Raw genomic sequence first — 12,151 nt, 5'->3', positions numbered from 1 at the left:
GGTGCGCGGCCTCTCCAAGGCTCAGAAGGGCTTCCAGATATGGCTGGAACGAGGTTCCAGTCATGTCTGGGAGATCTTCAGGGGGGCGATTTGTGAGTCCAGCATCCACTGTAAGGCAAATCTACAGAAGCTGGATCCGCAAAGAGGCCCCACCTCTATAATTTAAAATTATAATGTAAATTTTGATAAAAACACGTAACACCTCTCTCTGCACTACTAACTCTGGAAAACACTGAAATCCGCAAAAAAGATAGAACCATTTTCTCTTACCTCTACTATTGTCTTCAGTTCCCCTTGTGACAAATAAAATGGAATCAGTGCCCAATCCTATCCCCCACCATCTTCCGCCATACAGCCATGCTGACAGAGCAGGTGAGAGGTTGGTTGGCAACCTTCAGTCTCGAAAGACTATGGTATAAGCCTACAGCACCCAGTATTCCCAGGTGGTCTCCCATCCAAGTACTAACCAGGCCTGACCCTGCTTAGCTTCCGAGATCAGACGAGATCAGGCATCTGCAGGGTAAGAAAGGGGTGGCCAAATGGCCTGAGAGTGGTAAGTAAAACTATTTTGTTACTTACCCCTCCATATGCTGCCTGGCCAACAATGAGTCTCCTTGGACCTGTGCCAGCTCATTTGCTGGTGTAAGTTTGAGGAGTGTCAGGTCAGGAAAACAGGGATAGCATCCTGGCATGTGCTGCCATCTCCAGTCTGCTCCTGCCCTCAAAATGCCTCCAACCCCCTCTAGCTCTTGAACCACACCCTGTGCCACATTACTTGCTCCAGCATGGCATCCAGGAGCTGCTGCTGCATGCATAGGTCCTCTGGCTGTTGGCACTGGCAACCCCAAAGCGCACAGCGGCGGCACACCTTTTATGATGCTGCTGTGGCACTTCTTGTGGACTCGCAGCTGCTCCTGGATTCCCAGGTGGCGACTGTGGCTAGGGGGGCCTTCGCTCAGCTTCGGCTGGTGCGCCAGCTGCGGCCGTACTTGGATCGTGCAGACCTGGCCACGGTGGTCATTGCCACAGTGACATCGAGGTTAGATTATTGTAACACGCTCTATGTGGGGTTGCCCTTGAAGACGGTTCGGAAACTGCAACTAGTGCAGAATGCGACGGCCCGTGTGGTCACTGGAGGTAGGCGGTTTGACTTGGTCAGTCCGCTTCTCCGGGGACTACATTGGCTGCCCATTCATTTCCGGGCCCAATTCAAGGTGCTGGTTTTGACCTTTAAAGCCCTATACTGCTGTGGGCCAGGGTATCTTAGAGATCGCCTACTTCCTTACAATCTGGCTTGTCCTCTTAGGTCATCAGTGAAGACCTTTTCACAAGTGCCGCCGCCTAGGGAGGTACGTGGGGCGGTGGCAAGAAATAGGGCCTTCTCAGTAGTGGCACCAATGCTATGGAACTCCCTTCCCCTTGACTTAAGAACGGCTCCCTCTCTTGAGACTTTTCGGCGAGGCCTGAAGACCCTTCTGTTGAAACAAGCCTTCTGAGTTCTCGGCCTTTTTAACATCTTTTCAACATCTTTTAATTTTTTACAGGCCTGATTCTTTTATGATTTGCTGCTCTATGCTCTTTTTACTACTTGTTATCTGACTACTGTTTTTATGATATGTGTTAATATGCTTTTACCTGTTTTTAAATTATGTTGTTAATCTGTTTTTTTAATTATGTTGTTTAATCTGTTTTTAACCTGTTGTAAGCCGCCTTGAGTCCCTTCGGGGAGAAAGGCGGGGTAAAAATAAAATTATTATTATTATTGTGGTGGACCAGGAGGTCTACCACTGTATGTGCCCATAGTATTGGGCCATAAATGATACATAATGAATGGCCAAATGGAAATTGGCAGAAGGTGCAATCCTACATTCAAATAACGCCAGTCTGAGCAGCACAGAATATGGTGAAAGTCCCCATCCACCACTTTAGATAGGGCTCTACTGAAATGGTGATGCAGGCATAACCACAGGGGTATATTGGTGCAATTGGTGCCACACTGATGTAGCTGCACTATCAGTGCAACAGAGGGTGCAAAGAAGGCACAGACATGGGCAGGAGTGGGTGTACGCCTAATCCAATACTTCCCTGAGGGGCCCTCAGAGGCTGGCATAGCTTTGTGGCAGTATCAGAGGTGGTGTAAGTCTAAGCTCACACCATTTTCATAATTTGTACATTTATATTATGTATGCGTGTAAGTGAACACACACATGCATGCACACCCATGTGCACATTCTAGGACAGAGTACCTACCTGCTGGAAAGGGTTAAAGATGTCCTGGCTGCAGGTTAAGTAATACTGCAGGATTTCTGCAGGGTTAGGAGGAAAAGAAAAAGAAATCAGGTCACCTGGCCCATCAGGATTGGCACCCTCCCTCCCCAGCTTCTTCTTTACCTGATTGGGGCTTTTTTACATGTTGCCACCTAGACAAGAAAGGGGTTGCCATATTTCCCCCACCCAGCAGAGGTTCTGTGCCTTTGACAGCTAGGCTACAGGCTAGAACTTCAACATTTCCCCATCAGGGCATCTGACTGCATGTGCTAAAGGCACACAACTTCTGACACTGGCTAATTAAGAAACACAGGGACGGGGAAATGACCCAGGAATCACTTTGAATCTCATTTCTTATATGGAGCGATGCTAACTATTTCTGGATTACAACCTCTAAATTTAATTCTGAATACATAGGGATTTGCTGAGGGCATACATCTGAGTTGGGAGGTATGGTGGGATTTGAACCCAGGTTTCCCAGGTAGAGTTGCCAACTGATTGCTCCTGTGTACATAAGAACAGCCCCACTGGATCAGGCTATAGGCCCATCTAGTCCAGCTTCCTGTATCTCACAGTAACGCACCAAATGACCCAGGGAGCATACCAGATAACAAGAGACCTCATCCTGGTGCCCTCCCTTGCATTGGCATTCTGACATAGCCCATTTCTAAAATCAGGAGGTTGCACATACACATCATGGCTTGTACCCCATAATGGATTTTTCCTCCAGAAACTTGTCCAATCCCCTTTTAAAGGCATCCAGGCCAGATGCTGTCACCACTTCCTGCGGCAAGGAGTTCCACAGACCGACCACATGCTGAGTAAAGAAATATTTTCTTTTGTCTGTCCTAAGCCCCCCAACACTCAATTTTAGTGGATGTCCCCTGGTTCTGGTATTATGTGAGAGTGTAAAGAGCATCTCCCTATCCACTCTGTCCATCACCTGCATAATTTTGTATGTCTCAATCATATCCCCCCTCAGTCGTCTCTTTTCTAGGCTGAAGAGGCCCAAACGCCATAGCCGTTCCTCATAAGGAAGGTGCCCCAGCCCAGTAATCATCTTAGTCGCTCTCTTTTACACCTTTTCCATTTCCACTATGTCCTTTTTGAGATGTGGCGACCAGAACTGGACACAATACTCCAGGTGTGGCCTTACCATCGATTTGTACAACGGCATTATAACATTCGCCATTTTGTTCTCAATACCTTTTCTAATAATCCCAAGCATAGAATTGGCCTTCTTCACTGCCGCCGCACATTGGGTCGACACTTTCATTGACCTGTCCACCACCACCCCAAGATCTCTCTCCTGATCTGTCACAGACAGCTCAGAACCCATTAGCTTATATGTGAAGTTTTGATTTTTTTGCCCCAATGTGCATGACTTTACACTTACTGACATTGAAACGCATCTGCCATTTTGCTGCCCATTCTGCCAGTTTGGAGAGATCCTTCTGGAGCTCCTCACAATCACATCTGGTCTTCACCACTCGAAAGAGTTTGGTGTTGTCTGCAAACTTTGCCACCTCACTGCTCACCCGTCTCCAGGCCATTTATGAAGAGGTTGAAAAGCACCGGTCCCAGGACAGATCCTTGGGGCACACCGCTTTTCACCTCTCTCCATTGTGAAAATTTCCCATTGACACCCACTCTCTGTTTCCTGGTCTTCAACCAGGTCTCAACCCAGGAGAGGACCTGTCCTCTAATTCCCTGACTGCTGGAGCTTTTTCAGTAGCCTTTGGTGAGGGACCGTGTCAAACGCCTTCTGAAAGTCCAGATATATAATGTCCACGGGTTCTCCCGTATCCACATGCCTGTTGACCTTTTCAAAGAATTGTATAAGGTTCATGATTCTCCCTCAGCAAGGTCTGTTCATCTATGTGTTTTGAGATTCTATCTTTGATGAGGCATTCCACCATCTTACCCGGTATAGATGTTAGGCTGACCGGCCTATAGTTTCCTGGGTCCCCCCTCTTTCCCTTTTTAAAGATTGGTATGACATTTGCTATCCTCCAATCCTCTGGCACCATGGCCATTTTGAGGGATAAGTTGCATATTTTAGTCAAGAGAGCAGCAACTTCATTCCTCAATTCCTTAATAACTCTTGGGTGGATGCCATCCGGGCCAGGTGACCTATTGATCTTTAATTTATCAATGAGGTCTGAAACACCTTCTCTTTCAACCTCTATCTGACTTAATTCCTTGGTCAGGAGGGGCCGTTCAGGCAGCTGTCTTCCACAGCAGAAATCATCAGGTGAACATTCTTCACAGTAGCACTGACTTAGGGCCAAATCCTATCCAATTTTCCAGTGGATAGGCAATCTCCTGTGGCGGGGGAGGCAATCACAGAGGCCTCCTCAACGTAAGGGAACATTTATTTCCTTACCTTGGGACTGCATTGCGGCTACACCAATGCTGGAAAGTTGGATAGGATTGGGCCCTCAATGTCTGCCAATCATGAGGCTGCTATAATGACACTGCGGCGGCAGCAGCCAGTCCAAAGGTGCAAATCCAGCATACTTATTCCCAGGACCAAGGCAGCTCCAATCCTACCTGAGCTGAGTCCAGTCCTGGCTTGGGTTGTGTTCATCACATAGCCATCTGGCTCAAAGCAGAAATCACTCAGTCCCTGAAGGTGGGGGAGGGAGGGGCAGAAACAAATGTCTATTTTATTGCATTCAGTTGCTATTGGCATCTAAATAAAAATGAGCAACTACAGAAAGGGCTGGGAGAGCAGAGAGTTGCTTCCCTAAGCTTCACATCAGAGGGCTTGAAAGGAGTGCGGGGCAGCAGTTTACACTTGTGGCCACCATGGATTGGTGTGAGAGAGAGGGGAGGACTCCAAAACAGATCTCTGGTTCTGAAAATGCAGAGCACATCATCAGGGCAACTGCTATTCCAAACCTCTTCAAAAGAACACACCTGGAGCAGAATAGCATCTGGGTCCTCCCTGCTTCCCTGGGGGGAAATCAGCCTTCAGGCAGCTGCCAAATGGCGATTAAAGGACCTGACCCTATGAGGAACAGTTTTTTGGAGCTAGGAGGTTAATGGTGTGGGTATTTTTAAGTGGTTACAGAAGGGTAGGGAAAGGGTAGATGTTGGGCAGGAAGGGGTTACAGATTCATGCCCCATAGCGAGACCTATGGAAACTAGAATGGGAAATTGGGGGGGGGGAGTTTGAGGTGTATTTTAATATGGTGTAAGCTGCTTTAAAGACCTAATGGTTGAAAAATAGAGTTGGACTTAGATAAGTAAATGCATACATAAATAGGAGGAGGACTAAGTCAGAATGGACACCCTTTGCTGAAAGGCAAAGACTTTGGTTGGAACCAAAGTATCTGGGAACTGAATGCAAGGCTAGGATAGGGGCCCTTGCATCTTTTCTCCCTTTAGAGAGAAAAGCAGCTTGGGGGGGGGGGAGGTAAATCTGAGTGGGCAAATGACTGCCAAAGAAAGAATTAAACATCACCTTAACCTGCTCAAACTTAAGCTTCCTCTTCTTAAGCTTAAGCTCAAACTTCTGCTGCTTTCTGTTTAAAAAAATAAAAAGAGGCTAAAAATGATCACTGAACTTTGCAGTTTAGCCTTCAGGGAAGTGATTTTCAACCTTTCTGCTTTTGGAGATGGTCTGAACCTCAGTGGCAGGCAGAGGACATGCTTTGCATGCAGAAGTGACTTTGTTCAACTCCTGCTGGGAAAGACACATGTGGAATTCTGAAGTGGTGCTAGTGAAGACAATATTGGGCTGATGGATCTGACAGCTACATATGTTGGCAGTTTCATATGTGTTCATATATCCCTTTCCATACTGGCTTGACTGCTGTGGCGTCTCTGACCCACCCCCCTTATCACCATGACCGGCAGAGGAGCCTGGGAGCTGTTCCAGACTAGAGCACACATTCAGGCCATGCTGGGCTTCACCTATATCACAATAGTGTGCAGCTGGCCAGACTCTTCTGCAACTCTGAAAACAAGTTGTAATGGACAAACAGTTTTTCAGGGACACTTGTCTGCCATTTGTGATCTGATTTTTTTCAAGGAACACCCAGAAATCTCTGAACCACAGCTTGAAAACTAGGGCTAGATTAGAAAATGGAGACACCTGAAGGTGGTGGGAGAGGCTCATATGATAGCAGGGGAGCAGGCAGGCTACAACTGAGAGGAGGGCCTGCAAGAAGATACAAGGGGCTCTAGATCACAACCGAAGGAGGTGCTGTGGGATCTTGAACTGTGCAAATGGGGTGGGACTCTCACTCAGAACTGAAGGGCCTCCAACAGGCTGCGCATTGATGGGATAAGTGCTTGAAACCCTTTCCCATTAATCAAGGCATCCAGAATGTGCTCGGAGCTTCCCCCCTTTCCCCCAGAGGCTCTGTGTAGGACTTGCTAATTAAAAGCAACAGTAAGAGGGAAGTGTGTGTGTGTGTGTGTGTACAGTGGCAACGGTGAGAGATTCCCCCAACTCTGCTTGGAAATGCAAGCAATTAAATTACTGTGCTTCAGAGAGCATGAGAAGGAAAAAGCTCCACAGCAAGGCCACCTAGCCAGCTCCGTTTGATTGACATTCCTCCATTCAGATGCCATGGGGTTGCCACCTTTTTTCTGACTGGAGGCTCCTGTGCTTTCTGCAACTGATTTTCCAACCACACAGCGGTTTTGACATGGGGGGAATCCCTGGACTGCAAAACAGGATGGAAATGTTCATAGTCAATGTTCTTCCATGGTAATAAGCCAGAGGAAACTGGTCTTGGGGAAAAAATAAGTAGCAAGCCTATATCAGCCCCAGGGTTTACTCAGGGTGTTTTCCTTCCCTAGAGGGGGCAAGGGTTTTCCTTCCCTTATGTGGCCAGAGGACATCCTGCAAGACCACCAAGGATTTGGAGGTGTACTCAAAGCTCACACATGCTCAAGTTCTAGCAGCTTACACAGGACAGTCGTGGTTTTTTGGTTACCTGCTATCCCTGCCCTTTTGGGGATGCCTTGTTAATCTTTTTTTAGTGTGAAATGCCTGAGGTGTCATTCCTCAGGGATCACTTCTTGCTCCTGGGTCCCAAGAAGTTACATTTCAGGAAGTGGGAGGGAGGGTCGGTGGTCTTTTGTGTCAAACGCACATGCTAATTGGGTAAGAGGCACTTTTTCAAGTGGGTGCTCCTTTTTTTTAGCAGGGGGAGAGTAACTGGCCCACCTCACCCCAGCAGTGTCTGTTCTAGTGGCCGTCTGCTGGTATTCATTTGCATCTTTTTAGATTGTGAGCCCTTTTGGGACAGGGAGCCATTTAGTTATTTGATTTTTCTCTGTAAACCGCTTTGTGAACTTTTAGTTGAAAAGCGGTATATAAATACTGTTAATAATTAATAATAATGCGCTAAGGGCATGCCCATATTCACCAAGGCATTATGAAGTGCGCAGCTCATCATTTCACTGTTTATATTGAGGTAATTTCTGAATTTTGCTGTTTTGTGAGACAATTACATTTGCTAATATATCTTCAACTGGCAGAATGAACACCATTGGCTTTAAATTAGATGAGCTCACACACGGAGTAATTGGATCTGCAGAGTAATTGGATACAGCATACAAAAGCAGGGCCTTTCACAAGACAAAAGTGGCAGGGGAGAGCTTGATTTAGGGCTGGCCCATCCATGAGGCCAACTGAAGCGGTCGCCTCAGGCAGCAAATTGGGAGGGGGGCATCTCTGTCCACCTGCTTGTCTCCAGTGCTCCTCTCTCTGCTCCCTGAATTGGAGAAAGAAGAAGGGGACAAAGAGGAAGAAGAAATGTGGAGATTGCTGAGCTAAAATGTTGATCAGTGGGAAGAGCAGAGGCTGGCACATCATGGGGGGGGACAGCATTTGGCATGTGGCCTCAAGTATGAGGGCCGGCCCTGGGTTGACCAAGGATCTTTGGGGACATGTTTGCCAGATTGATGCAACCAGGTTAGTCCTAATCTAGATAGCCCCCCCCACCCCTTCTACCAAACCCACCCCTTCCACCAAACCCAGCCTAGAGTTTCATCAGCCCAATTCTGTGGCTGTCTCTTAGTGTTAACCCCCACTGCAGCTATTTACTCACCACAGCTGCTGCTGTTTCCAGCCCCATGGAGCTCCAGCTCAGGATGAGAACCAGGAAACTCATCACAGTCATGCTGATGGCAGAAAAGAGAAAGAAAGGCTCTCAGATGAGCACAGAGTCCCTTAGCATCCTCTTCCTGGCAGAGGCTTCCAGGTTCTTCTCCAAATTCAAAGTACAGGTTGAGTCTCATTATTCTCATGGGTTCTCACAAAGAACTCACAAAGGTCAGTGGATGGCAAAAATCTCACTATAGAAAATCAATTTAAAAAACAAAGTCCCTTTGGTGATTTAAAAACAGCCTTGCTGACCTTTGTGATGTTAAGATAGAGTCATTAAGATGACAATCCAACAGTCAGTCTCTCTCCAGGCACTTAGAAAGGATTATCTTTCTTTCACATGTTCATGGGGAAGGGAGGGGGTCACTTGAAGAGAGAATAATGGATGGATTGTCAGCTGGCTGCCTTCTCTCTAACTATTGTAAAGGACAGTTTTCCTTTAATTTAAAGGACCCTTCTCATCACTGAGATAAAAATCTCTACAACACTAAGAAAAGCATTTAAAGGGGTGCATTTTTCCTCTTCTCCAGGGATCAGTACATTCCTTCTCATTTGCAGTGGCTATACTGTTGGATCAAATCCCTGTATAAAAAATCCATGTGTAACAAGGTTGGACCTGTCTTGGCGATGGCCTTGGAAACCTAAAACCTTTTGAAACCAGAATATCTGAGGGCCCATGTGAACCTGGAGGCCATCTGTTCCAAGCACCTTCTACTACAACAGAGGTGAGGCAAACAGTGACAAGAGATGGGGCTTTCTCAGTCATGGCACCCTATGTCTGGATTGCCCTCCCCACAGAAACAGGGTTACTTTCTTTGAGATGGTAAGTTAAAATGTTTCTTTTCTTTCAGATGTTTTCCTGATGGCCTGCTATAAGTTTGTTATTCATCTTCCCTGAATACAGTTCTTTTCTTTGGGCTGAAACAGCTTTATGGCAGGCAGAAATTCGACCGATATAGATCCCACCATCATTGGACCTCTGTGCTGGAGTCAGATTCAGGGTGGTCCTTTCAAAGCTAAGGCACTTATGCTTCTGTGACATGGTACCCATAGCTTCATTTGGGATTCAGTTTTTCCCAGAAGAAAAGCTGTACGGCCCATAACTCATTGACTTTTGTTTGTTCTTTCTTGTGTGCTCAGTATAAGTTCTCTGCAGGCCAGACACATTCAGGATATCCTTTTGGTATAATATAAGATGCAGCAACATGGCTATGGTTGGAGGCTCACTCCTTGTTTTATGGTCCTCCCTCACTGTCCCCTCATCACTGCAATACCCGATGTGCCCATCAGATGGCGCACTCACACGATTACCAGCCACTTGATCTGCTTCGCCAGTCCCAGCAAGGTAAAGAGACAGATGATGAGGTCCAGAAGCAACAGCAAAATGTAGGCCAGCCACCTGGAGGGAGGCAGACAGCAAGGGACTGAGGGCAGCACAACCAGCCCGCTTCATCCCTCCACCCCCCCCCAGCTCTTCAGCGTTCCTTCCATCATCACCAGAACTTTTGCGTAACAAGCACTCATGCCCCCAATGTGTGACATTCTCCCTCTGTTCATCCATCTGCCCTGCACACGTGTCTGTCCATCCTTAAATTATGCTTCCTCCTCCATCCTTCCATTCCCACAGGAGTCCCTTATTTCAGTCATGTCCACACAGTCCTCCAGCCTGCCATCCTCACTTGCTCCACATCCTTTCCCCCTCCACCTCACCTGTAGTCTTCCAGGTAGCCAACTTGTTCTGCCAGGATGCTGGGCCCACCGCGGGCCTCGCCCCAGAAAGGAATGCCATCCAGGGTCAGTGCCACGGCCTCGGCCTGGCGACGTGTGTTTCGGACCACAGCCACCAGTTCAGTCCGTGGAGACAACGTCTCCTCAAGCTGGGTCAACTCCCCCCGGACCGTCGCTGAAAGTAGCTCCACTGTCTCTGAAACCTGTGTGGGAAATAATGGGGTGTCACCAAGTGGCATGTAGGAGGAAGGCACCATGCACCACAGGGCACTACATGGCAGGAATGGCCTTGGCATAGCTTAGGGAAACAGATACCCAGGGAAATGTGTTGCATGCCACAAGGTCCACTTCCCACAGCTGACTACATCACAAGAAGTGCCTGCTTGGTGATGGTGTTTTCACAGTGAATACATTAGCAACCAGATTGGAAGCCCTCATGGATCGGACCTGCAGTGGGAGCTTTAATTCCCCCCCCCCATGGTCCCAATCTGGATTGGGCTGCTGTTTATCAAGGGAAAGAAGTGCTGTATTTTTAGCTCCATAAGATGCACCTGACCATAAGACGCACCTAGTTTTTAGAGGAGGAAAACTTACTTTTAAAGTAAGCCTGCCCTCCCCCTGTGGTGCCTGTGCAAATGAGGACCTTGCCCCCGGTGCAGATCTTGCCCCCAGTATTTGCTCCATAAGATGCACACACTTTTCCTCCCACTTTTTTGGGGGGAAAAAGTGGTCTTATGGAGCGAAAAATACGGTACCCATTGGCACTGATGAGTGTTTTTTTTCTTTAACAAATAGCATCTCTCTCTCTCTCTCTCTCTCTCTCTCTGTGAATTCAGATCAGGACCATTGGTAGGGTTAAAGACCCCTTCCACCACCATTGTCCCAATCCACAAGGGACTGACCTGGCTACTATTTGCTGTTAAAAACCCCAAGCACAGAAATGTTGAGCTTTCTGTAATGTGTAGTTGACTGTGTGAAGTGGAGCATTTGACATGCAGTGCGTTGTCAGTACTTCTTCACTCCTGAGAGGCAACAAGGCAGGCAGACCACCCTACTCCCCATTCACCTCTCACTGTCACCACCAGTTCTCCTATCACCCTGCTTATGGGTATCACCCTGCTTATGGGTAAGCAAAGATTGGGAAACCGTGTCGGAGGAGGGGGTAGAGAGTTGTCAGGATGGGAAGGACTACTGGGGAGATACCCTTGAATGTTTCTGAGCTTGAACTTGGAGAAGAAATTTCTAGGCTGAAAAGGTCATCTCTTCTTTGGAGTGCACTTTTTCAAGCCCCCCAGGTCCTCTTCTGAGAAGTTCACCAGCATGTTGGTTGATGGGGATAAACTTGAGGTATGAAGTGTGAAAGCCAAAGCACATACATGCACCTTTAACACACATTAGCTACATACCATCCACATGCAGCTCGCACCTCACAACTCAAGGCAGGCACACACCCCAGCCTGGTGTTATCTGCTCAAGCTTTATTATCAGTGTGACATGCCCCGTGGTGTGGCATGTTTTGTGACTGTGCTTTCCATACAATGAACTTCAGCCTGGTGCATGGTGCACACATTTCATTCCGTTCCCATGCATCAGCTGCATGCTATAGCTTGTATAACCCCTGCTAATTGGGCAAAGAGGCACCTTTTAAAGTGGTGTCCTCTTATATTGAGCAGTGGGAGAGGAACTCTCCCTCTTCACTCCAGTATGGCATCTTCCCAGTAGCTGTTAACGGGTTTCTCTTCTGCATCTTTTTTTAGATTGTGAGCTCTTGGGGGACAGGGAACCATTTATTGATTTATTGTGCTACCTAAACAGCTTGTGCATTGCTTTTTGTTGAAAAGTGGTATGATAAATAAATTAAATAAATAAATAAATAAATAAATAATACAGGTGGGACCTCTTTATCCATGGATTCGGGACCTGCAGATTTGACCCACCGCAGGTCAAACCCATGGCTGAAGATCCACTGAGTCTCCCAGAGGTGACCAGAACCTTATTCTGGTCACATCTTTCTGAGGTTTGCAGAGT

General features: G+C 47.4%; 1 protein-coding gene and 1 pseudogene across 3 annotated transcripts in view; both read right to left on the bottom strand.

The window, feature by feature from the left end:
• TTYH1 (tweety family member 1) overlaps positions 1 to 12,151 on the bottom strand; it is a 74,789-nt gene that overhangs the window by 15,611 nt on the left and 47,027 nt on the right. For all 3 annotated transcript variants that reach the window (XM_066628121.1, XM_066628119.1, XM_066628120.1), the window contains exons 4-8: positions 10,106 to 10,326; positions 9,699 to 9,794; positions 8,340 to 8,412; positions 4,822 to 4,897; positions 2,251 to 2,306 (exon numbers count right to left, since the gene is read on the bottom strand). In XM_066628121.1, the coding sequence (XP_066484218.1) occupies positions 2,251 to 2,306; positions 4,822 to 4,897; positions 8,340 to 8,412; positions 9,699 to 9,794; positions 10,106 to 10,326 (522 nt within the window). The remainder of the gene's footprint in view (positions 1 to 2,250; positions 2,307 to 4,821; positions 4,898 to 8,339; positions 8,413 to 9,698; positions 9,795 to 10,105; positions 10,327 to 12,151) is intronic.
• Positions 419 to 537, bottom strand: LOC136655136 (5S ribosomal RNA; annotated as a pseudogene).

The sequence above is a fragment of the Tiliqua scincoides genome, chromosome 5 (genome assembly GCF_035046505.1).
Source record: "Tiliqua scincoides isolate rTilSci1 chromosome 5, rTilSci1.hap2, whole genome shotgun sequence".
NCBI lineage: Eukaryota > Metazoa > Chordata > Lepidosauria > Squamata > Scincidae > Tiliqua > Tiliqua scincoides.
The sequence above is the reverse complement of the archived record's forward strand: the minus strand, read 5'-3'. Positions and strand labels throughout refer to the sequence as shown.